This window comes from Tiliqua scincoides, chromosome 2 (assembly GCF_035046505.1).
Source record: "Tiliqua scincoides isolate rTilSci1 chromosome 2, rTilSci1.hap2, whole genome shotgun sequence".
NCBI classification, from domain to species: Eukaryota; Metazoa; Chordata; class Lepidosauria; order Squamata; family Scincidae; genus Tiliqua; species Tiliqua scincoides.
In genome coordinates, this window is record NC_089822.1 from 56,586,690 (window position 1) to 56,612,940 (window position 26,251).

The window sequence follows — 26,251 nt, forward strand, 5'->3', positions numbered from 1 at the left end:
ATTGCTTGGGGGAGACCCGCAGAGGGGGAGCGGTCCTTCTGGACTCTCTGAGACTTGCTGACACTCCAGGTAGTGAGACAAGCCTCTGAGTGCCCATGGTGCTGTGATTGCTGTGCTGCCGCCAGAGCACATCCGCCCTCCCAGTCCCTGCCCTCGCAAGCACTTACCAGCAGTTCTTGAACTCCTGGTGAATTTGAGAACTATTGCTCTACTTATTAAATAAATGTACGCAGGTTTAGTTAGAGCTGAGGACTGTGGTGACTAAGGCAAACAGTTCTCTCTCAGCATTAAGCCCTCATCTACAATATAAGCATCACCATCATCATCATCAACCCACCTTAGAAGGCCAACAGTGTTGGCAGGATTATGAGTAAGTATATGTGAACTGCATTGTCTCTTTCTATATACTCTAGTCTAAGCATTGATTTACGAACTGCTCCCTCTCTTGAAACTTTCTGGTGAGGCCTGAAGACTTTCCTTTTTTAGACAAGACTTCTGAGTTCCTGGCCTTTTTAACATCATTTTTTAACATCTTTTAATACCTTTTAATATTGGTTATAAGCTCAGGTCTTTTTATAAAGTTGCTGTTTGCTCTTTTTACGCTTTTTATCTGATTGCTGTTTTTTAAGATGTCTTTTGGAAATATGTTTTTTTTCTTGTTTTTAATTCATGTTTTTAATTGTGTTTTAATCATTGTTGTAAGCCACTTGGGTCCCTTTGGGGAGAAAGGTGGGGTATTAATTAAATAAATAAATAAATAAATAAATAAATAAATAAGCACTACTATCAGGGGTCAGGAAGCCATAGAATCCATAATCTTGCTGACCTATGAATTAATGGCAAAATAACATTTGTGCTGCACCTCTCAAGTGCCACTTTTCTGCACAGGAAAGATTTCATGCAGTAAGTGATTTCATTATCCTCATATAGCCATAGTGTCCCTGAAACTTGGAACAAGATCATTGAACATGTGTGTTATATTCTAAATCAATCTAATATAGACAGAATTTGTTGAACACACTAGGGCACTAATAAATTATCTGTCTTCATTCAAAAAGTGTACCTTACAATGAAAATTATTTAAACTGACACACACACACAACATAGCTACTGTTTCTGTGGTTAAGAAGCAGAAGCATGTCCAGAAGATGTTTTGGCTTTTGACAAATAACATGAATCCAAAGGCTACAGTGTATCTTAGAAGAAACAGTGTGCCTGCTGTCTGGTCTGCATTAGTACCATGGCATGGGTGCAGTAGCACAAGGTAGTTGTGGTGAGTTGGAGAATGAGTAAGCTGTCTCTCCAGACATCTGCATGACCACTAGTGGGTTGCATCAAATATCCCACTTCCAGCCGGTGGTAAAATAATGTGAGCTGTGTGAGCTCTGTGAACCAAGATATTTCTTTTCTTATTGTTGAAGATAGTTTGAGTTATTTGACCAAGTTCATCCCTAGTGCAATCCACACTAGAGATGACTATATCCCATTTTATTTAATAGAACTGCTCTCCAATGTTCACTTTTAAATTCTGCAATTCTCCAGGTGGTTTGTGTAGACATTTCAAGATGTCCAAGTTCGCTCTTAATCTCTCTTTGGGGATTGACTGAAACAGTCTTGTTCCACTTTAAAGGGGACTGTAATCTGAATACACTAGAAGGTGTTAAGCAAAATTAGATTGGTGGTCTTCAGGGAACTTCTCTCTGAAAATTAATGCTAGCATATCTCATAACATGGCATTTAAAGTAAGGTAAGGTAGAGATTGAACAGAAACATAACATTTTCTCTTCAATCAGATACATTTAAAACTTTTAAAAAGTTTTTAAATCATGATTTTTCATGATTTTGAATAGATAAGACCTGCAATTTTTGAAGGCAATGGGAGTGCAGAACTGAATGTGCAGCAGGCCAAACAAGGAAAGAAGCATGGTAAAAGCTTGTTTTATGCAGTAAGACCCTATCTAATGGAGGGACATCCTTGTTTTTTGTCATAGTCTACCTATATATAGTGATGTTGGTACAACACATTGCAAATTATAATGCCATTAGAGGAGAATCCTGTTGAAGAAGACACTACTGCAGCAGTTATCTGTAATCTTATGATATATCTAGGTTACAAATCATATAAATGGGAAAAGATCCTTAAAAAAAAAAAAAAAGGCTAGCTCTTTTTATTTTTGCAATCTGAATGATCTGGTCTTGTGCTAGCACATTTTTCCTCCCTGAGGAGATGTCTTTTCTTTTGTCTCCTTTAAGAAAGTAGGACTGTTCTCTGCCTGATTGCTCTGCCTCAGGAGAAGGCTACCAGAATAATAGCTGTCAGTCATTAAGCAGTCTAAGTGTGTATGATCAGCAAGTAGTTACTCTGGAATTTTGCCATGGTTCTGTTATTATCTGTGCAACATGAAAATAAAAAGCAGATGCTTTGAGCATGCGTTGAGCAAATTCCTACTGAACTCCATATGACCTTTTTATTGGTTACTTAAAAAAAATTCTTCCTTTGAAAAGCTCTGTTTTATATTTTCCCTTGAAAGCAAGAAAATAAAAGGGTTTGGAAGTAACTTATTTATCAAGGTCTGACAATTCTTATAACTAGATATTGATTTGATCCAACCCACTTAGAGTGCAGCATCCACGCCTATAAGGATTGCTAGGGTTACAAAGGGGGAAAATAATTACTAAATTGATTTATGCTCTATAACGCCTCATTTGTTTCATTATCCAGTCATTGATATTAATTGTTTTCTTACCCATGTTTATTTTTATTAAGAGGGAGTGTCTCCCTGGTACTGTGGCAACAGTGGCAACAGACTTCCCTACTTTAAAAAAAAAATGAAATAAAACTTGAAATGAGGAAACAGATCAGGGAGGTGAAAAGGAGGGACAGGGTTGTAATCATGGGGGACTTCAATTATCCTCATATAGACTGGGTGAATTTGTGTTCTGGTCACGAAAAGGAGACCAGATTCCCTGACATGCTAAATAACTATGCCTTAGAGCAGCTAGTCATGCAGCCCACCAGAGAACAGGTGACTCTAGATTTAATATTGTGCAGTACTCAGGACCTGGTTAGAGATGTCAATGTTACTGAGCCATTGGGGAACAGTGATCATGCTACGATCCGTTTCGACATGAACGTCAGGGGAAGAATACCAGGCAAATCTCTCACAAAAACCCTTGACTTCAGACGGGCGGACTTTCCTCAAATAAGGAGGCTGGTTAGAAGGAGGTTGAAAGGGAAGGTAAAAAGAGTCCAATCTCTCCAGAGTGCATGGAGGCTGCTTAAAACAACAGTAATAGAGGCCCAGCAGAGGTGTGTACCACAAAGAAAGAAGGGTTCCACTAAATCCAGGCGGGTGCCCACATGGCTAACGAGCCAAGTTAGAGGCTGTGAAGGGCAAGGAAGCTCCCTTCCGTAAATGGAAGTCTTGCCCTAATGAGGAGAATAAAAAGGAACATAAACTGTGACAAGAGAAATGTAAGAAGGTGATATGGGAGGCCAAGAAAGACTATGAGGAACGCATGGCCGGCAACATTAAGGGGAATAATAAAAGCTTCTTCAAATATGTTAGAAGCAGGAAACCCGCCAGAGAAGTGGTTGGTCCTCTGGATGGTGAGGAAGGGAAGGGGGAGATAAAAGGAGACTTAGAGATAGCAGAGAAATTGAATGAGTTCTTTGCATCTGTCTTCACTGCAGAAGACCTCGGGCAGATACCGCTGCCTGAACGGCCCCTCCTGACCAAGGAATTAAGTCACATAGAGGTTAAAAGAGAAGATGTTCTAGACCTCATTGATAAATTAAAGATCAATAAGTCACTGGCCCTGATGGCATCCACCCTAGAGTTATTAAGGAATTGATGAAGTTGCTGATCTCTTGACTAAAATATGCAACTTGTCCCTCAAAATGGCCACGGTGCCAGAAGATTGGAGGATAGCAAATGTCACACCGATCTTTAAAAAGGGAAAGAGGGGGGACCCGGGAAACTATAGGCTGGTCAGCCTAACATCTATACCGGGTAAGATGGTGGAATGCCTCATCAAAGTTAGAATCTCAAAACACATAGACAAACAGGCCTTGCTGAGGGAAAATCAGCATAGCTTCTGTAAGGGTAAGTCTTGCCTCACAAACCTTATAGAATTCTTTGAAAAGGTCAACAGGCATGTGGATGCGGGAGAACCTGTAGACTTTATATAACTGGACTTTCAGAAGGCATTTGACACGGTCCCTCACCAAAGGCTACTAAAAAAACACCATAGTCAGGGAATTAGAGGACAGGTCCTCTCCTGGAATGAGAACTGGTTGAAGACCAGGAAACAGAGAGTGGGTGTCAATGGGCAATTTTCACAATGGAGAAAAATGAAAAGTGGTGTGCCCCAAGGATCTGTCCTGGGACCGGTGCTTTTCAACCTCTTCATGAACGACCTGGAGACACGGTTGAGCAGTGAGGTGGCTAAGTTTGCAGACAACACCAGACTTCTCCAGACTGGCAGAACGGGCAGCAAAATGGCAGATGCATTTCAATGTAAGTAAGTGTAAAGTTATGCACATTGGGGCAAAAAATCAAAACTTCATATATAGGCTAATGGGTTCTGAGCTGTCTCTGACAGATCAGGAGAGAGATCTTGGGGTGGTGGTGGACAGGTCGATGAAAGTGTCGACCCAGTGTGCGGCGGCAGTAGAGAAGGCCAATTCTATGCTTGGGATCATTAGAAAAGGTATTGAGAACAAAACAGCTAATATTATAATGCTGTTGTACAAATCAATGGTAAGGCCACACCTGGAGTATTGTGTCCAGTTCTGGTTGCCGCATCTCAAAAAAGACAGTGGAAATGGAAAAGGTGCAAAAGAGAGTGACGAAGATGATTACTGGGTTGGGGAACTTTCCTTATGAGGAAAGGCTACGGCGTTTGGGCCTCTTCAGTCTAGAAAAGAGGCGCCTTGGGGGACATGATTGAGACATACAAAATTATGCAGGGGATGGACAGAGTGGATAGGCAAATGCTCCTTACACTTTCACATAACACCAGAACCAGGGCACATCCACTAAAATTGAGTGTTGGGAGAGATAGAACAGACAAAAGAAAATATTTCTTTACTCAGCGTGTAAAGGGCTGAGGGCACCAGGATGAGGTCTCTTGTTATCTGGTGTGTTCCCTGGGGCATTTGATGGGCCGCTGTGAGATACAGGAAGCTGGACTTGATGGGCCTATGGCCTGATCCAGTGGGGTTGTTCTTATGTTCTTATTTTTATGCTTTATAAAGTACTGCATAAAAATCACGCTACACTAAAAGGTAGAGCTCCTTTCCTGGAACTTGCCACTGCCACTCTTCCCCATTACCTTGGATACTGTGTTGGTCTGGATCCTGAGGGAAAAGAAGTGGGAGCTGCCATGGTTTTTTTGGCATCCAGTCAACATTTCCACCTCTGGCATCCACCTCTCACAATGACCTGTAGATGCAACATTTGGGGCACGTTGAGAAAAAAAAGTGAAAGGATCTCTTGTATTGGTACTTTCTGTTTAGTGTAAAGAGTTTTTGAAAAAATAAAAAGAAGCTCACTCTTACTGTCAAACTGCAATATGAGCCCCCCCACCCGGTGAAAATGAATAGAGTTATGTACTTAATGAATGGCAATTTGGCTTTTTGTTTCGTTCGGACTGCCATTTGTTTCTGTATACATTCATTAAATGATGGTGAAAAAAATGAACCAAAGAGGTTCAATCTGGGTTATTTTTTCATTCATCCTGGAATGAATGACATCCTGAGGGATCATTATAGGTCATAATGGAGCTCTGTGCTCCCTTTCTCAACCTATGCGTTATGGGTGCATATTCAGACCTGCTACTTATGCATGTATCTCTTTGCTCTGTCCAGACAACATTCTCTGCTTAACCAAGGATCAATTCATTCATTAACTGAGCAGAAGCAGTGAATGGACAGAAGGGTGAGAAGTATGCCAGGGTTGTATGACCATGTCCATGCTGTCATGCATGGCTGTAGAGCCTTGCAGCAAGAGCAACAAAAAAATTGTCAGCATAATTGGGTTAATGTTGCCTTCCATAAAGCATTTATTAGTCCTCTCTCTCTCTCTCCAAGAACTAGACATGAAAGAAAACTCTTATTTCCAAAATTTTAATCTTTTGCTTAATCCAGTAACACACATGTCCTTACTTGTTTTTACTTGTCTTCTTTTTTTAATATAGAAAAGCTAACAATTCATATGTTTATCATTGCCATACTCTCAAGTATTTCAGAATAAGTAGAATCATAGGATTATAGTTGAAAGGGAACCTTGGAGATCATCTAACTCAAGTGTTTACTCCATGCAAGCAGGAACTGAAAAAAAGTGCATGTAACTTTTGCTTTGTTTTTGTACAGCCTGTGATAGTTATCACTGGGGACCCCACTGCAGTAGTCGCTGCCAGTGCAAAAATGGAGCTTTGTGCAACCCCATCACTGGAGCCTGCCACTGTGCTGCTGGATTCAAGGGATGGCGCTGTGAGGAGCACTGCGATCAAGGAACATATGGAAATGATTGCCACCAAAAATGCCAGTGTCAGAATGGAGCCACTTGTGACCATGTGACTGGAGAATGCAGATGCCCTCCTGGATACACTGGAGCTTTGTATGCAATAACTGTATTTACTATGTGAGGAGTATCACCAGTATTTGCCAAGAATGCAACTACACCTCTTTTCACAAAAGTTAAGGAAGGGTGACAAAATTTCCCCATGTCCTTTATAGCAGGAATATCACCAGCGATCAGAGTGGCTTAAGTAAAGCAACAAACTGCTCACTCCTATCCAGGGCTTATGATGACAGATCTTGTGATATTGGACTGGTGACTTGAAAGCTGCTCCATTGTTGTGTGCTTCAGGACCACCAGCACAAATGGCTGGAGGTTCCATGCATGTGACAGCAACTCCTCGCTGGGGATGGTTTGGTTTGGGGGAGAATCATGGGTGCTTTGGGGCAGGGAGAGGGCTAGGTAGGAGGGGGAGAATCTTGGTAGCTGCTGGGGTTTTCCCAAGGGCAAGGGGATATACAGGTTGAGTCTCATTATTCGCGTGGGTTCCGTTCTAAGCACTCACATGGATGGCAAAAAAGCACTATAGCAAATCAATTTAAAAAACAAAGTTTCTTTGCTCCTGTGATTTAAAAACAGCCTTGCTGACCTTTGTGATGTAAGATAAGAGTCATTAACAAGACAATCCATCAATCAGTCCTCCTCCAAGAGCTTACAAAGGCGCTTCATTCAACCGCTCCCTTCACCAATGCAAAGTGATCACCTTTCTTTCATGTGCTCAGGGAGAAGGGAGGGGTCGCCTGGAGAGAGAAGGACTGATGGATTGTCAGCCAGCTGCCCCCGCCCTCTCATTAAGGAGGCTATTGTTAAAGGACTGTTCAGTTTTTTAAACTGATTTTAAAGGGATGCATTTTTCCCCTTCTCCAGGGATCAGCACATTCCTTGTCATCTGCAGTGGCCATTTGTGTTGAGTCAAATCCTTGTATAAAAAATCAGTGTATAACAAGACTGGACCTGTATGTCCCCTTACTCCAATGTGACCTCCAGCAGCAAAAAAAAAAAAACAAAAACAAAACAAAACCCTACAGGATGCAGCAGAAACTATGCCAGTGCTATTGCATCTTTGCACTAGGATTTAGGTAGCATTGGGTTGTTAGGGCAGCAAAATACCTGGCATAGGTCCGGAGAGACCCATTGAAGGCCAGGTGGTCTACAGGGTGGTAAATAATAAAACGTTTTGCTTACCTCTCTTGGCCCGCCTGCTTGCCCCCCCATAGTGCACACACCATCAGTGATGCTGCATGCTATGGGCTGATGGGGATATGATTGGATGCTATACCAAACGTCATGTTAATCATATAATTTGACCCATGTTTTTGGTTTGTCTGGTTTTTTTACTTATGTGGTGGATATGAAGGAAGGGGCTTGATCAGGATTGGAACCGCCACACAACAGGAGGGACTATTTAAATCTCTCCTCTGGTCCTAAAAAATATGGCCCCCAAATTTGCTTTTAGTTTCTGAGTGAATGCTAACATCACCTCCAGTAGCAGTTTTCCTCTTAATGCCAAGGTAGATAGATATAATTAATATCTAAATAAAATAAATAATAAGCAATTTTGATTAGGTCTATGGTGCAAGGGCTAATACCATCTCCCTATTTTTTGTGGCCCAATCCTCAATACCTGTTTCCTTCCCACCGGTGGCTTCAAGTTAAAAAAAAATAATGCAGGACCAAACTTCACATTTAACGTAACGTGTAGTTTGACCCCGTTGGGATTTTAATTTGTCTACCAGGAGTCTACCAAATCCAACACCCTAAATTATGGATAAAATATCCACACTGGAAACATGAGAAACAAAAATATGAAAATATAAAATATTCTCATGCACAAAAGGGGGGAGGAGGCCATGAGCCTAAGAGGATTAGATGCTTTCATTGGTAAGAAATAGTTTCATCTGAATATGGGAAACCATAATTTCTACAAATAATGGTTTAATAAACTGGGACAGCAAACCAGAATTGGATTCTTCTTTTATACCTTTCTCATATTACTGATGTTTTCTGATCTTTTTTCTGATCTTTTTCTGATCTTTTACCTGTAATTTAAGGCGTTGAACTTGGTTTGCTGTTATGTCTGAATGAAGCCAATATATTTCAGCCTAATCTGGTGCCTGGTTGGTTGTGTTTGAGGGATCATGTATCCTCCAGAGTTGCTTGGAGGGAAAGTGAGATAAGAATGTAATACATTATTCTGCAGACTGCTAATACTTGTTCAGTCCTTGCTGAAATTTGTATTAGAGTTGTCACATTGGGTCTAGAATAGAACAAGTGCGAAAGGGGTAAGATATGTTTTCCTGGAAGCCTGAGGAATGTCTCTAGAAGTCACACTACCAAAACATTTAACAAGGCATTCCAAATATAAAAGTAAGGAGAAAACAGGGACAGTGATAAGAAAAAAGGGACTGTCCGTAGTAAATAGAGATAGTTGGAGCACATCTTGATTTAGTACGCCCCTTTAGAATCAGTCAGCCAGTCAACTAAATAAATCTGATTGCCTCCAGCATAAAGTCTCCATTTCCTATACATGTTCTAAAAGATAATAGTGGAAAGTCAAGTACTCCTGGTGCGCAAATGACAGCAACATAAATCTCTATACCAGCAGGTCTTAATATTTTCCATAATATAGGATCCTGAGGATACATGATTTCTATGTGTAAATAAGGAAGCATTAAAAATCTAATGAATGCTTGCTGGAGTTTAAACATTTGCTCATAGCATCTCAAATATAAATTGGATTTGGAAACATTTGTAAAAGGAAGTGGGCATATCTTTGCAGTCCTTTAATCTACTAGAAACTTTGTTTGCATACTTCATTGTAACTTACAGGAGTTTTGCAACTGAAGCAAAGAGTACTTGGTGTAATGTTCCTTTGGTTTCTGCAGATTAGTAGTCTTGCTCATTGTCCATTTTCTCATAGTTATGGAGAGCTTGATGTGTTGCTTTGCATTCTTAGCTTGAGTAATCATAGGGCACCTTAAAACCAAGGAGAGTGCTAGAATATTCATGAGTAATAATCATATTTAATATGCCCTCTTTTTCTTTTAGCTGTGAAGATCTTTGTCCCCCTGGTAAACATGGGCCACAGTGTGAAGAAAGATGTCCATGCCAGAATGGAGGAGTGTGTCATCATGTAACTGGGGAATGTGCCTGTCCTCCTGGATGGATGGTAAATACACCTGATAGTATGAATTTGCAACATTTTGAGCCTCTTGAGAACATGTAATTGGAATAACAGGCTGACATCAGGCAAGAAAGGACAGGATGTGTTATAGCATGCAATGTTAACACATGGGATCGAAAGCAAACCAATGCAAAAACATGTGTTAGTCAGCATTCTCTTATCCAGAGAAACGTACACAGCCTTTAGTGAACAGGAAAAGAAATGTGCTTTTCTAAGACTGCAGGTTGCTTACAAAAATATTCACATTTTGGAAAATAAAAATAAGTAGTATTAGGTCCAAATCCTAACCCACTTTCCAGCACTGGCGTGGCTGTGCCAATGGGACATGTGCTGCATCCTGCAGTTGGGTGGCACTCATTGAGCCCTCCTCAAAGTAAGGGAATGTTTAGTCCCTGCCCTCAGAGCTGCATTGCCCTTATGTCAGTGTTGGAAAGTGGGTTAGGATTATGCCCTTAACAGCATTATGAAGACAAAGATAATTCCCTAAACATTCCATAAACAGATCTCAGATGGATGATAGAGTGATTTGGCACATATCATTATTTGGTTTGGTATTATGTGAATGAGCAGAGAAAAACCTCAAGATGGTGTACTTTCTCTTCTCCTTATCTGCTGCAACTCTGTTCCTCCCGTCCTGGATTGCACCAAACTATAGTATACTGTTTTTCTCTGACTTGGCAAACTATGATTTGTGCTTTTCATGTAAATCAGGATTTTCAAACCACTGTTTATGTTCATTTGAATTACTCCAGTGCATTACTGAAATGACAAAGAACAGGTGGTAATTTTTAGTAGGCATCATCCACGTAAAGTTGTTCCAAAATTAGGAAGCTACTATCAAGAATGTTGTGGTGAATGAAATGCATGAACAAGAGAGGGAAACTGTACAACAGGGGTGTCAAACACGTTTTATACAGAGGGCCAAAGTTAGCATTCAGGGCTCCTGCTGAGCACCGGAAGTGATGTTATTAAACAGAAAGTGACATCATTAAGCAGCTAATGGCCAGAAATCAGACCTTGTTCTCATATAGAAACTCATTAACTGCAAATGACAGAAGAGAAAGTAAGCAAATCTTGATCGTATTGCATGATTTGGGAAAGCCCAATTTTTATGTGGGCTGCCATTTCAGCGTTGAGAGCAGCTGAACCTCAGTAGCTGAGAGCCTGAGGGCTGGATAAAAAGCTTTTGAGGGCCTCGTCCGGCCCCCGGGCCTTATGTTTGATACCCCTGCTGTACAAGAATATGTGATAGACTGTGATCTCAGAGATTCTGCTCTTCTCTCAGGACAGTACCTTGGTGACTTCTTGTCATCAACTATGTGTTTGTACCTGATCTGCTGTCAAAACCTGATGGGTGCTATTCCAATAATGGCCCAATCTTATCTGGGTCTTGTATTGACGGAACTATTATGATCACTTGTGAGATCACAAGGCCCAGTTTGCTGGTGTGGCAGCTGCTGCAACTGGGGCCATCAGTGCAATTGGCTGGTTGCCCTGGGTGCTCACCAATGACCTTCGGAGCCTGCACCGGATTAGGTAAATTTGTGTAGGGCACATTCTGGGCATCCCAAGGGAGGATCAGGGTGCAGATTAGGAATGGCTGGGGATGTCTTGTTGGCAGGCTAGGGGTGGATATCAGAAGCTGCTGCTGCACTGATATCCTATGCACCTGGCCCAGGCTTGACATACCGCCTTGGATATGCTTGGATTTATGCTAGCCAAAGAATGGGTATAGATCTGAGAAGGCCCATTGGGAACAAGGCAGTGCAGAGTACATAAGTAAAAATATTTTTACTCTGTCACTGCCTGGTTCCTGGCTGGCTCATAGCATAAAGTAGAGGCTGTGCCAGTGTGCTGCATGCTCTGGGCCAGCCCAAGATAGAATTGGACTGTAAGTCAGATTTCCTTGCTTAATTGCCACTTTTTCAAAGGCAATTTACCTTAAGCAAGGAGCCTGAGCAGCATCAACTCAACAGATATTTTATTTTGAACCTAATCCCCAAAGGATTTTAAAGCAAATCTAACAAATAAAGCAAAAATAGTGTTACATTACAATAAGTTTATTTTTGTTGGTGTTGTTTCAGGTATTTTAATTCCAAATATTTGCTTGTATTCCCCCCCAGTGTGAAAAAATGAAGAACTAGGTTTAAATATAGGTTTACTCTTGCCTGGAAATGAAATCTGGGATTAGATTTATTTTATAGGATGAAAATTCCAACAAATTAACAGCCTAGCTATTATGAAAAAAAACATTCATTGCATTGCAAGCTACAAAATATCTAGCATTTCTAAGATGTACACAAGCTGCTTGGCATAAGAACTTGTTAATCTATTTGTTTCCTTCATTTCCACTTCATCATTCATTCTCATAGCTGCACTTCTATGCATAATACTGAACTTTGGTTTCCAAACAGGGCACAGTCTGTGGTCAGCCTTGTCCCGAAGGGCGCTATGGAAAGAACTGCTCCCAAGAATGTCAATGCCACAATGGAGGAACATGTGACTCAGCCACAGGTCAATGCCACTGCAGTCCAGGTTATACAGGGGAACGGTAAGGAGATATTACTATCAAGGCTATTGTGGCAGAAGGGAAAATGAAGGAAGATGAAAATGAAAGGCATTCCAATAAATTTATTCAGAGTATTGTGCAAATTCATCAGCTGTTCCAAGCAAAATATTAGCTGTGACAATGTGATTAATGAAAGTTACTTTAATTCTTATGAAAAGGGATATGGCTATATAATTCTTCTGTGTGTTTCATGGAAAACTAGTTATCTAGGAGACTATTTTTAATGTATTTTATGTGGGTGCCACTGGCTGCCAAGACCAAGGATGAATTTGCTATAGGAAAATACTCTTTTCTTGACAAACTATCTGTAAAATAGGTAAATCAGAGGGCCAATGATGCAGTAAAGTGGATAAATGTCTGAAATACAGCATTTTCCTCTAGGGAAGAAAGCATAACCTTTCAGTTTTGTTACTCCAAACGAAAATAGTTCTTTCTCTTACAAATAAGAAAAAGACACAGAAAAGAAACTGTAATGAAAATTTATTGAGCAGCACACAGTACACAGTGCATATGTTTAAGCCAGAAATCATTTTAGAACCACTTCATATGCAAGTCGGGGCTGATCCTTTTCAAATCACAACCTACATATGTTTTGAAGTGAAAAGTCATCATTTATGCTCAAAGGTTCCTCTCATAACTGACACAATGTGAGTTAGGTTTCTGGTCATGAATTTGTTCCCAATCACAACACTCTCATATGAAATCTCCTGACATCTGTGAAGTTACACCAGGCAACTGCTTCCGCTGCAATCCAGTACCATTGCCACAAAAAATTTCCATGCAGAGTGCAAGGATAACTATAATATAACATAAACAAACCAAAAGGAAAAGATACTCCCTATTAAGTCAAGTCAGCTGTTCTTGTGCCAGACTGTTGTGTTTTCCTCTGTGAAGAAAGAGAACGGTGGTGCATTCAGTGTCTTTATTATGCAAAGAGCTAGGATTACATTGGAACAAGAATGGTGCAGGTATAATGCCATGTATCATGTTATTGTTACTGTCCCTTTCAGATATGAAGTTAGACATAAGAATACTTGGTGCTGACAATAAAAAGGAGCATATTTGGACAATAAAAAGGAGCATAATTTATTTTGTTTTGATAAATTATTTTTGTTTTATTTTTGAACATGGGAAGGACAAAAGCTATTCAAGGAGTCAACGGGCAGGACACTGAACCCTGCCCCTTGACTCCTGAAATTCTGTTTAGGAGTCTCTGGTTCTTAGGATCAGATTAGAGGTTCATGCAAATTTAGGCGTTTTGGCCCTTAAGTCTTGGTCTTTTTTTTAACAGCTTGAGGAGGAGTATGCAAAATGACCCAAAACCATAGCAGGGAATAGGAAGGCTTTAGCACTCAATGCACACCCCTGCATGCTATTTATACAGTGGTGCCTCGCATAACGAATGCCCCGCGCACCGAAAAACCCACATAACGAAAGCGTTTTTGCAATTTTGTCCGGTGACTCGCAAAACAAATTTTCTATGGCCGTGCTTCGCATAACGAATTTTTTTTATGACCGTGCTTCGCATAACGAATTTTTAAAATTAAAAAGTTGAAGTTTTGTGCTTGAAATTTTTGAAATCCTCAGTACAGTATGTATGCCTTTAAAGAGCACTTAATAAACACTTTGTAAACCAAATTTGACTTTGTTCTGACTTTTCTTGCCCATAGGAACGCATTAATTAAATTTCAATGCATTCCTATGGGAAAACGCGATTCGCATAACGAAAAATTCGCATAACGAAAGGACTTGCGGAACGGATTGATTTCGTTATGTGAGGCACCACTGTAGTTTTAAAACAAGCTTCTGCCCAACTAATCTGACCCTTAGAGTCACAGCTGCAACCAAAAGGGGGGCCATACAACACAACAGAATGATAAGAAGGGCACAATTGATGGGTGTAAGTTTACATATCACAAAGAAGCTGCTCTTTCCTCCTTTGGCTAGTAAACTTGTTTACTGATTCAGAAGCTAGTAAAAAACAATTATCAGATTCTTTTTGGTAAGAATTTAGATGCTGAGTAATTTTTCTTGAAGAAGTAAATTTATAATCAAAAACCATTGAGAACTGTGGAATCAACTTGTCAACAAATCTTTCTCCTGCATTCATCAGTTATACAAATGTATACCCTTTCTTACTATCGCCTCCCAATAAGAGAAGTAGGCAGCCCAATCCTAACTAAATTCTCCTGCGGCAATACAGCGGCACTGGTGCGGCTATGCTGTTTCCTGTGAGGGAATTTCGACTGTTGGAGGTCACCTCAAGATAAGGAGACATTTGTCCGCTTGTCCTGGGGTAACCCCCAGAAGCTGTAATTGATCAACGCAAGTCCTGAAAGGGGATTAGGCATGACGCATGCTGGTGCCAGCAATCTTGCCCCTTCCCAGGCCCTATCGGCCCAACCCTGCCCCACCTTACCTCTTTTGCTGCCCTCCCCACCCCATTCCACCTCCTACCTGCCCTTACCCACCAGACTTACCCGCTCTTGCAGGCATTGCTTTGGCCCAGTCATTTTCAACCACTGTGCCATGGCACATTGGTGTGCTGCGAGTGGTCCACGGGTGTGCCGCAGGAATTTGGGGAAAGGTCATTTATTAGTAGGGCCATTGGGGGATGTGAGCCTCCACTGGCAAGATGGTGTGCCTTGTCAATTGTCAAAAGACTGATGGTGTGCCTTGACAATTTTAATGCCTTGTCAGTGTGCCATGAGATGAAAAAGGTTGAAAATCGCTGCCCTGGCCACTAGCGTGGGGAGGGGGGAAGGCTCTGCCCAAGGTAAGCTCCAGCAGCTGCAAAGGGTCAGACCTGCACCAGCGACATCACAGGTAGATCAGGTATGGGAAGAGGGTTGGTATTTGGAATGCACTGCCACCACCAAACATGCCCCCTTCTGGGCCTGATCTGTCCATCCCTGCCCATCTCCTCCTTGCTCTACCCTTTCTCACCCTCTTCCAACCCTCCCCCCATGCCAGTTTTACCTGCCCTGACAGGCCTCCTTTGCTCCACTTGCGCATGTGGGAAGAGTCACACCTTCCTGCTGGTGCAGTGGCTCCCTGTGCTGCCACAAAGTGCTTTTACAGCAGTTCTGTGGCAGCCAGGGATGGAAGAACACATGTTCCACTGGTGCTTCCGATGATTAGGACTGGGCCGCTGGCTACAGAATTTGGAAGCAAATAGATATGATATGCCAGGTTGCAATTCAGAAAAGTTTCTTTATCAGCCCCATTCTGTTGCACGCACTCTACTGCCTTATGTCGTGCGGACAAAGCTAGAGGTTTGCATGCTGTAATTTATGCTAGTGTTAGTTTCTGTGTAATAGTTTGCAGTTTTCCTTCCTTCCTAATTTCTCTTGCTATTCCAGACCTAAACTATACTGGAACCTAAACAAGAATCCTTTTTTGTTTCAGAGTTATTCAGTTTTCAACCGACAGACTTTGGACTTATGCATTATCTTGCCTTTCGCTCTAATTGTCTTCCAGTTTTCCTGACATGGTATCAAAAATTATTTTTAGGAAGAGAGAGAAGGAAAAATGTGTGTGTTTTCCCAGGGCTTTCATTTGATGCTTGCCAGCACTAGAATTCATGCTCTGCTTCTTTGCTGTGCTTGTGCAAGAGAACTGCCCAGTGTATTCTGCCCTTAGCTAGTGAACACTAAGAACTGTCTATGCTCTCCCTTTGTATTTGATCAAATGTTGCATACTGTCTGTGTTGTTTGAAAAGAATGTGGAGCAGCTGGCCTTTAGCCTGGCCTCCTTTTCTAACCCTCAATTATCTCCGCATAACCACTTTTTATGCCATAAAGAGCACAGGCCTTTGGCACAGGGCTTTTCTAGTGTATTCTTGTTTCAACTGTCACAGGAAATATCACATTATGCAGGTTTTTTCATCTTGGATTTGATCCTAAAGTGAAGCGAAGGCACTTTTGTAAGACGGTAAATGACTCTTCACATGACGGATCCTACAGTGCTCTGCAGGAGAAGCATTCGGTTAAGAGTCATGTCAAAGTGACATTTCATATATAGGAATGATGACAGAATTTTTTAGAAGCCTACTTTAGAAAATTGACTTTTAGTTTCTAAGCAACAAATTATCTAAAGGGAATTTCCTCTTTCCTCTGAGGCATCAGGAACTGCCACAACTTTATACAGAACATTGGTATGAAGTCCTCCCTCCCTCAAAATGCCATTGGGAAGATTAATTGAATATGTTTTACTCATATAGTGTGCTCAGGAGCTGACTGGCTACCATGCTTCATTCGGAGTTAAAAAGAAATTTTCCATCAGCTTAGTTTTGTCAAGTCACCTTTTGCTATATTGCATTCCTCTATTTCGTGTAACTTGGTTTCCATGCTTGTGACATTCAGGATTACTTGACGTAGAGGCACCTTTCTGTCATGGCGCTTAGGGCCCAATCCTACTCCTCAACAGCCTGTGTGATGCAGTGGCACTGATAGAGCATGCATTGCATGCCATGATGGGAGGGGCGGTAAATAAATCTCCAGGCCTTCAATGGGTCCCTTTGAACCTATTGCTACAGATTTTTTGCTGGCATAAGTCTGAGGAATGGGGACAAAACAGGGCAGGGAGAGGGTGGGGAGGGAGTGGGGAGTGGGTGGATTGGGCCCTGGGAGGGTATTGGATCACTGGTGACAGTGCCACCGATATCCTAGCCCTCTTCCTGAGTCTGGTCCTATGGCACAGGTCAATGCAGTTCGAGTAGACCCATCCACACTGTGGAAGCTTTCCTCCAAGTAAGGGCACAATTGTTCCCTCACCTAGATGGGACCTTTGCAACTGTCCCCTCCCTACTATAGGATGCAGCAGTCACCATTTTGGCACTGCTGTATTAATGGGGGCAAAAGGAATAGGATTGGCTTGAAATCTTTATGAGAGTTTGCACATAGGAGACCTTCTGTCATAAACCAAATGAGCCTGCCACATCTTTTTATAAACTTTTTTAAAAAGGAATGGTATTATTGAGTCTAGTCAGTACACAACCATTCCAAAAATGCTTGCTGGTGTTTGAATGACTGAGGTCCTTCAGCAGTAGGATAACGCCTTGCAAATGGGCTTTAAAAGCTTAACAGCTGACTTAAATAGAAACACCACTCTCATAGCATTTATCCTGTTCTATTATTAAATACTCTTTTGCAAAGATTTGCTCTGTTTTTCTCAACTATTTAAATTTAGTAGAATACAATCCTTTATTTGTGTCACTGGAACTAAAACTCCTACCTCTCTTATTCATGTTCACAGTATTTCATAGAAGCATTGACCTACATTACTTGCAAGCTGCAAAACTTCTTTAAAACAGACTTGCTTTACTCTTTTCATGGTTCACATAGTAGTTATCTTCAAACCTACACTTAGATCTCGCCTGTATTTCATCAACAATTTTTTTATGTTAAGCAAATTAGAGCACTTGTCCCTTTGCATCTGGCTTTATTGTGTGGAAGAAAACTTGATTTGGCTTTTGTTTCGATCTGCATATTGTTTACAAAGACAAATATCTGCCTCTGTTAAGCACAGATTCTCAAACTTTATCACAGCAGTAGCCTCATGCTTTACATTCTGATACTCATATCAGTACCTAGGAATGGATGAGGTAGTAGGTTAATAATGTAAAGACAGAACTCCTTGTCATGTTGCAGGACCAACTTCAGTTCATCAGTCCTACTGCAGCAGTGCTTCCTTACCTTCCATTAAGCATATCAAAGGCGATAGGGAAGATTAAGGGCCAACAACAACTCTTTCTAGGCCTTCCTAACGGTTTGTTGCAGCTTAGGTTTTTATTCACTGGAGCGGTGCGCCTCTTTTATTAATCATTATGTGACAAGTAAGGGATGGTGTGCTAATTATCCATTCTCAGAACTGCAACCTCTTGCATTCTGACATTGAATATTTGTCAGCTCAGTCGATAAAAGTTATGATACTTAACATTTAAATTAGCATTGTATAGTTAGATGGTAGTTTTCTAACCCAGAGGGTTTATATTCAATGGACAAGTCCGTGGGAACAACAGAGATTGACGATGAGTGGGAGTGATGATGTGAAGAAGGCCATGGAAGGCCATGGAAGGTCAACGTTTGGGTGACAAAAGTTTTATAAGCACTTGAAAGCAATTATATATTAAGAATGGAGATTTAAATTGATCTGGAAAATGTTCAATAGAAGGCAAGTAGACCTAATTTTGTTTTGACTTTTTCAATAGGTGCCAAGATGAATGTCCAGTGGGTACTTTTGGAGTACAGTGTTCAGAGACTTGTCAATGCATGAATGGTGGAAAATGCTATCACATTAGTGGTGCATGCCTTTGTGAGCCAGGATACACTGGAGAACGCTGTGAAACAAGACTATGCGCTGAAGGTGTCTATGGCATCAAATGTGACAAAAGGTGTCCCTGCCATTTGCCAAACACTCATAGGTAAGCCTCCATTGTTTAGCAACTCTTTTCATTTGTCACAACATTTTTACCTAGATATGTAAGCCACCTTGGGAAAATCTTTAAAGATGAAAAGATGGGGAAAAAATATTTTTTATAAATACACAAATAACTAGAACTTTTGATAGACATTGTAATGTGACAGTGTTTGGGAAACTTTATATGGAACTATTTAGGGCCCAATCCTGAACCCAGCCAGTGCTGGCACTGAGCCCTAGTGCTGGCACTGGGTGCCATAAAACATGCTGTAAAGCAGTTTACTGTGACTGGCAAGTAAGGAGTGCTGGCGCTGGGCCCGTGCCAGTTAGGCGCCAGGCCCAGCACCAGCAGGAAGAGGACATACTGCTGCCAGGGGTAAATGCAACCACTGGGTGGCGGTGTGGCCTCTGGTGGGTAGGGAAGGTTGGAATGAGGGTAGGGTAGAGGAGCTGGAGTGGGAGGGGGTGGGACAGAGCCCTTCTCCACAGGATCCTGAACTCTGTGTCGCGTCAGAAGGCCTGACATGCAGTCTCTCAAGTCTGTGCCGGCAAAATAGCCAGCGCAAAATAGGCAATGCTGGACTTGGAGCTTTTCCCAGGGGAAGGGAATGAAAGTTCCCTTCTCCTGAAAAAACTTCCAGCTGCTTTCTAGCATCCACTGGATACAGCAGTAGCCACTTTGGTGCCGTTGCTCCACCAGGTGCTGAGAAGCTTAGAATTGGGCTGTTAATCAATTGGAGAGCTACACTGGGGGCTTTAAATAACTTGGGGAATCTGAAAGGTGTCTATTGCTTCTCTGCTGTCCTGAGATGTTACATTGCTGCACAAAGGTCTGATGAAACGTGTAGCTCTGTAGATGCTGATATTTGAGAAAAAGTCATTATGCTCTGGATTCCTTGTAGTAAAACAAGTTCCAGTAGAGAAACTTCAATGCAGAGGAACTTCAATGACAGTATTTCCACCTTTCCATGGCATCATTTTTAACAAGATTTGTATTTTTAAAAGTTCCAGTTGCTTGTTCTGCTCAGAAATGTACTAGGCAGTAAATTGCATCCCCTTCTCACTTTCTCTAATATGCATCCTCACTGGTAATTGTGCTTTTTTCCCATGAGCTGTAATCCAAAAATAGGGTGGAGAAAATAAGTGGTGGGCTTGGGTTGAATGCATGGGTTAATAAAACTTTAGTTCTATCAATCCCTCCCACCTTGTTTCTATTAAAAACTTGTATGGAGGAGTGTTGACTTTTTGAATAGTTAATCTTTTGGAAAATTAACTAAAATCTGCTATAAACATTTTCCATTGTCCAGAATGTATGGCTGAGCACTGTATAGCATTTCTGATATTTCAAGGATTGAGTCTGATTCATGTTCAACACAGCTGTTCATTTATACCACTGGAAAGCAGCTTGTGGTCAAGTCAAATTGCAAACGTTTAGATGTAAACAAAAGCATATGTCTATTTTTGAATGTTTTCAACATTTCCCTCTCTGTGTGACAAATTGAATGGGCTTAGTGACATTGTAGGCGTGGGAGCATCTCTGTTTATTCACTTACTGTTTAAAACACTTTGTAAGCAAAGCAAAACATGTTAGATATGCCAGACATATCTAAAATGTATTTGTATCTGGTTCCTAAAACCACCCCTAGCATTTCTACTTCACATTAACATCTGTATTCACTTTCTTTAAAATGAACATCTCCCTGTTAATTCCACTACTCTGCCTTTCCATTCAAATAAAATCTTGCACTGAAAACAGGAAATACATATTTGGGAGAATGGCAACTATTGCAGCCATATCAGCAACTGACACTGAAGTTATGGAGTAGGATGTGCCTGTCTCTGCACATCCAAGTCACAGTGGGGAAAACACAGTCTGGGGCAGCAGGACAAGGATTTTCCCCTCAACATTCAAAAGTTCAATGTTAAAAACTAAGATCACTGTGGATATACAAGGGCCATACCTATAGAAATATACTTCTCTCCGTGTTGACTAGTACAACCTGTTTGTTGTTTTTTAAAATAGTTACATCAGCTGCTAAACCAATAATATAAAAAAGAATGATGTGAGGCCTCCCTGTGGGGGGAGGGGAGGGCCCGCTCGGCCTTTCCGAGGGGGACCCCTTTGTGGAGGCCTCAGACTAGTTTCCCAGAAGAAAGGGGGGTTGTATCACCTGGCTCCTCCTCTTTGGGTTGGCAGCATTCACCAGAATCAGGAGCAGGGGCTGCTGTCAGCAGATCCTCCTGCCTACACTTCTAACTCCCAACTGCCTTGTCATCCCTGGCCTCCAGGTTTATGTAGGGCAGACCCCTCCCTTTGGCCCCTCCCCTTCCCTCACAGGAATGGTACAAAAAGGGCCTGTCGCTGGGACGGCCCTCCCCTGGGATTACCACCACTCCTCCCCTTCCTCTCTCTGTTTCCCTCCCACCTCCTCTCACCTGGAGCTGCCAGGGTTGCTCCTGCCTCTGTTCTGGTCTCTGCCTTTGGGAAGTGGGCTGGCCCTGCCCACCTGGGTCCTGTAGCTCTGCAGACGACTTCAGGAGGTCCAGCTGAGGGCTCCTGATGTCACAGCCAGGTGCCCTGCCCGGCAAGGCAGGCCCCAGCTGGCTGGGCAAGGGAGTGCTCCCCTTCTCCCCCGAGGCGGGGGAGGGGCGGCTGCCCAGCAGCCATATGGCTTGCGTCCTGTCTCCCCCCTTCCTCCTCCAAGGTGGAGGGAGGAGTGGGGGGGTTCGGCACGCAGTGTTCCTCTGCTGCGCTTTGCCACCCACAGGAGTGCCCAGGCAGCTTATGGGGAAGTGGCCCCATGCTCCACCTGCTTCCTCCCTGATCCTCTGACCCAGAAGTCCTCTCCCTGGGTAAGTTCGGATCCTGTGGGAGGAGGGGAACCCCGACAAATACATTTAAAAAAAATAAAATAGTGCGGACTATAAATCCTCTTTTGTATGTTGGCCTCACACAGTTAATCAAATCAGATAAAAATAACACAGGCCTATAAAACTGAGGGTCAGAAAAGTTTTTCCCAAACTTTATGGTAGTTTGATATGAATTTGGGGTGCTGATTCCAAAAATGGCATCCGTTTTACCCTATCACATCTAGTTTTGGAGAAATGGCATAGCCTCTTTAGTGAATGGTTCAAGCAGCTTTCTCATGAGGAAGCCATGATGTAGGCTTCCTCATGAGGAAGCTGCTTGAACCATTCACTAAAGAGGTTATGCCGTGTCTCCAAAACTAGACGTGATAGGGCAAAACAGATGCCATTTTTGGAATCAGCACCCCAAATATATCCAGGAATTGGTGTAAAGTGTCAGGAAGCAAAATGTGTGTTGTTGGCCTGTGTAATCATACCAACAAGTACAGTTGGTTTTAATTTATTATTGATAATTACTTTTTTGAATCACATAATCCTCTATGATAGTGGTTCCCAAACATTTTAAAAGCCTTAGAGGCTGCTACCTGATTTATCTACGCCAAGGAGTGTGGCTATAATGGGATTGGGCAGCTGTGCTCTCCCCCCCCCCCCCAGTAGCAGCTTGTTTAACCTTTGATGCACATAACCTAATCTGAGTTTTGTGACCCACCAAAAATTGTGTCCCAATCCACTGCTAGATGCCAGACCCACAATTTGGGAATTGTTGGTCTGTGATGTTTAAAGAGGTAGATAAAAGCTTGGGAGCACTAAGAAAAAATGAGAAGGAAGGGAGGAAGTAAGACTAGTCCTTGAGTCCTTGATTAGTCTTGTGGTGGTTTTTCAATATCAGTAAAACAAGTGTACTAGATTGGAGTTGCTGACCTGTTATTAATTATATGCCTCAGTGTATGCTGTACATGGGTTTTATCCTAGGTTTAGTTACTTATGACTAACTAAACATAGGATATAGACCTGTATGTTTTGATAAATGTTATCTCCGATACATAAATTGTGTAATTTTAAAAAAGGATAAAATGGTTCATTTTTGAATGCTCTACCTATAGTAAGCATTTCAGTTGCATGACTAGTGGCCCAGTCCTATCGATTGTTGCCACCCCAAGAACTATAGTAGCATTCTGGCATCAGAACATGCTTTCTGGCTTGTTGTGAAAGGTGCTCTGGAAGTGCATGGATCCATGCATTTCCGGACCACTGCTGTTAAGAGGCTGTTAAGAGGCTGTTAAGGCCCAGCACACAACAGCGGGAAGAGGAATGCCCACTGATGATGGTGAGAAGAAGAGAAAGGGGAGGAATATGGGAGTGGTATGCGGCATGTCAGAGAGGGGAGGGGGTGGCACTCAGCAATTATGGACCTGGCCCCTGTGGCGCCCCAGGGTGCAGGCCTGCAATGCCGCCCCACCGCATCATGCCAACCCCCCTCCTCCCTAGATACTTACCTAGCTCCATGGAGCCTTGCACGGCATTCAGGTCTGCTCTGAAGCCTTCTGAGGCTTCCACCATGGTCTTAAACAGGAGTTCTGGTTTCTGCTTAAGTCCGTGTCAGCAGCCTCTGAAGGCTTTTGGAGCAGTCCCAAAAGCCACGTGGGGCTTTGCCTACCCCCAGAATGCCTCTAGAGGGCAAGTGGAGATGGCACAGTGGGTGGAGGTGGCAGTGGCGGCAGCAGTGTTGCAGTAGCCTGGGGCTTTTGCCCCCCTCCCCTCGACCTGCCACTGGCACCTGGTATAGGCAACATGCGCCGGTTGCTATCCCATCCAGAATGAGCCAACATAACCTCTGAAATTTGCCTCCTAAGACTTGTGCCAGTTAGAGAGCTGGTGCAAGCCCAAGGAAACCCATGGCCAATCAAGAGGTTTATGGAAGGGTAAGAGAAAATAACTTCCCTTTCCCCTCCCAAGCCTCTCAATCTGTGTTCCCCCCCCCCCACTATAGCATGCAGCACAGCTTGTTTTGGTGCAGCCACATGCTATGGCAGGGAAAACAGTAGGATTAGGCTATATCGTCTTCATTTTTTGTTACCAGCTGGGAAATATTTGATTAACTATAAATTTAGAGACTAATTTGATGTTCTGCAGGCAAACACACTCCACAGCATGTGAACTCAGAGATAAGTATGTTCAGTACAGCATTCCTTGATATCGGTGTTAACTGCACGTTGGCAATTAAACTAACTGCACGAGAACCATCAAATGCATCAAAAGTGTTTCTGCTTCCTATATTTAATTACAAATTATAAAATTCTAATTATGATGTCAATCAATGTAGGTGCAAGCATGGTTTTCTAACGCTGTGGCAGGAGGAAAGAGATACAGAATATAAATGTCATGTTTGGCTTCTTCGATAGGAGACTCATAGGCGATCAAGCAGCCTACAAGGGCATAAGTAAACAATATATTTTTTAAAAATTTACTTACCTCCTGCAGGCTGTCTGACTTTCCCCTCCTGCGCCCCACCAAAGCATGCAGTGCAGCATCCATTGGTACAGCTGCATGCTCTAAAGTGGCAGGGAAAAGGATAGGGAAGTCTGTGCTTCAGCCTTTATGTCTCACCAGCTCTCAGTTACGTTAAGTCTAAGTCTCAGTTAAGGAATTCCTAGTTCTGTTTCTTTCTGGGGTGAAGCAACAAAAACCATTCCACAGCTGGGATAAGGATAAGGCAGGTTGGAGGTGGACCATTTCATCAGCTTTCAGGCAGGCTGGTACGCATGATTCACAGACAGGATCCCAAATCACATATGTACCAGGATATGGTATTTACCACATGTGTGAAACTGTACTTGGGAATCCCAGTTCTGTACTGGTGGAAGCTTCTGAACTATCTTCAAAGTCAGCACTTTATAGTGCATTGCTTAATCCAATCTGAAGTTTTCTATAACTGTGGGACCTCAGTCAATTTATCTGATACATTTGATAAAAATCATTCCTAGCCACTGCTGCTGCTTGGGTTTTCAGGAGCAAGACAGGCAGAAATACACTCTAGTCTCAGACCTCCCCTTTCAAGAAGAATACATCCAGTTCAATAGACACAGCCCACAACAAAAATCACAAGAAGCACCAAATCCACATATTATACGAGATGTATGCATCTTTTTGACCATTGTGTAAGACTGCTGTAACTGATCTTTTATTGTGGGTGACTGATTTTTAATAATAGCAATGAAGAACAGCTGAACATTGAGGAAATTAAATTGACATAAAATGAGAAAAGAATCATGCACAAAGGGTTTTTTAAAGAATTCCTGAAGGAAGGCATTTTTTTGTCATAGTTCATTTAATGTCTGAACTTGGGAACATTTTTTTCCTCAGAATGCCTAAGGGAATATTAGTGTGATCAGAGCCCTTCTTTAAACAGGCTGCATATTGTAAACATAATTGATCTGGATATTAAGACTTCCCTTTGGTGAAAGTCAAACTAAGAGCTTTGTCTGCCAGAGCACCATAGAACACCCCTTTGTGTCCACTTTCTCATCACATATATCTTAGCACAGCTGATGGTGTCCATTTGTTACGGGACAACAGCTGTGTTACTAGTTATTCAATGGAGCTGCTGTTTTCAGGTAGAGACAGCTGGTCTGTCACCAGGTATGGAGCTAGGCTGCCCACATTCTCCAAGGTTGTAAGAGTGCCCCTGATCTCTCCTGTTAAAATGATTTTGCATCACTTCTAGGAGAAAAAGACAGTTCCACTTAAACACAGTATTAAATGAAGACCACACAGCTTTCTGTTAAGTATTGTGTCATTTCCTGAAGCAGCACATTAATGTATCAGAAGGAAGCTATATATTCAATTTAGAGTCCAATTTAGACAATTTGTATATTTCAATTTAGACTTCACAATAAAAATCAGAGTGCAGATTATAACCACAATCTCAACAGCAGTAATTTTTGGTGACAATTGCAACTGTAATGAAACATAAAGTACTGAGGTTGTTTGCAAGGATATTATAAGAATTGTTTATTTGTCACAACCCATTCCAAAAGTACTGAGGTCTGGGATTCGAAAGGAAGTGGAAACAAAATATAGGATTTAGTCCAATCCTACCCTGAGTGTGCAGTGGTGCTGGGGCAGCCTTGGCTGCATGCAATGGGGCAGCTGGGGATTAGGTGGTAAAAAATGTTTTTACTTGTCTAGTTCGTCTCTGCCTTGTCCCCAATAGACCTACTCAGATCTGTGCCAGTTCTTGGCTGACATAAATCTGAGTGGATAGATGTGTCAAGGCCAGGCTGGGGGGGGCATATAATCTTGGTGGTGTTGCTGTTGCTGATACCTGCCCTATCATTTATGATATCCCATTCTAAATAAGCCCCACACTGGTGCAGATCCCCACCCTGATCCTCGCCAGAATACTCCCTGCACCAACTCCTCCTGCTCTGGTGGAGGCTCCAGAGGTTGTTGGCATGTGCCTGTGACCAGGGGTGATTGTGCTGGTGGCTGCGACCTGCAGACCTTTTCCAGCAGCCCTGATAGGATTGGGCTGTAAATCATATAATAGTTGAGGAATCTAATTATAAATATATTTATGTAACATGTCTGTGTGAGAGGTAGTTTTCAACAATACACATGGAGGAA

The 26,251-nt window shown here is 42.2% G+C and overlaps 1 protein-coding gene across 2 annotated transcripts in view; it reads left to right on the top strand.

Annotated features, from left to right (window-relative positions):
• MEGF10 (multiple EGF like domains 10) overlaps positions 1–26,251 on the top strand; it is a 94,224-nt gene that overhangs the window by 22,624 nt on the left and 45,349 nt on the right. For both annotated transcript variants that reach the window (XM_066614730.1, XM_066614731.1), the window contains exons 5-8: positions 6,377–6,623; positions 9,633–9,753; positions 12,183–12,319; positions 18,549–18,761. In XM_066614730.1, coding sequence (XP_066470827.1) covers positions 6,377–6,623; positions 9,633–9,753; positions 12,183–12,319; positions 18,549–18,761 — 718 coding nt within the window. The remainder of the gene's footprint in view (positions 1–6,376; positions 6,624–9,632; positions 9,754–12,182; positions 12,320–18,548; positions 18,762–26,251) is intronic.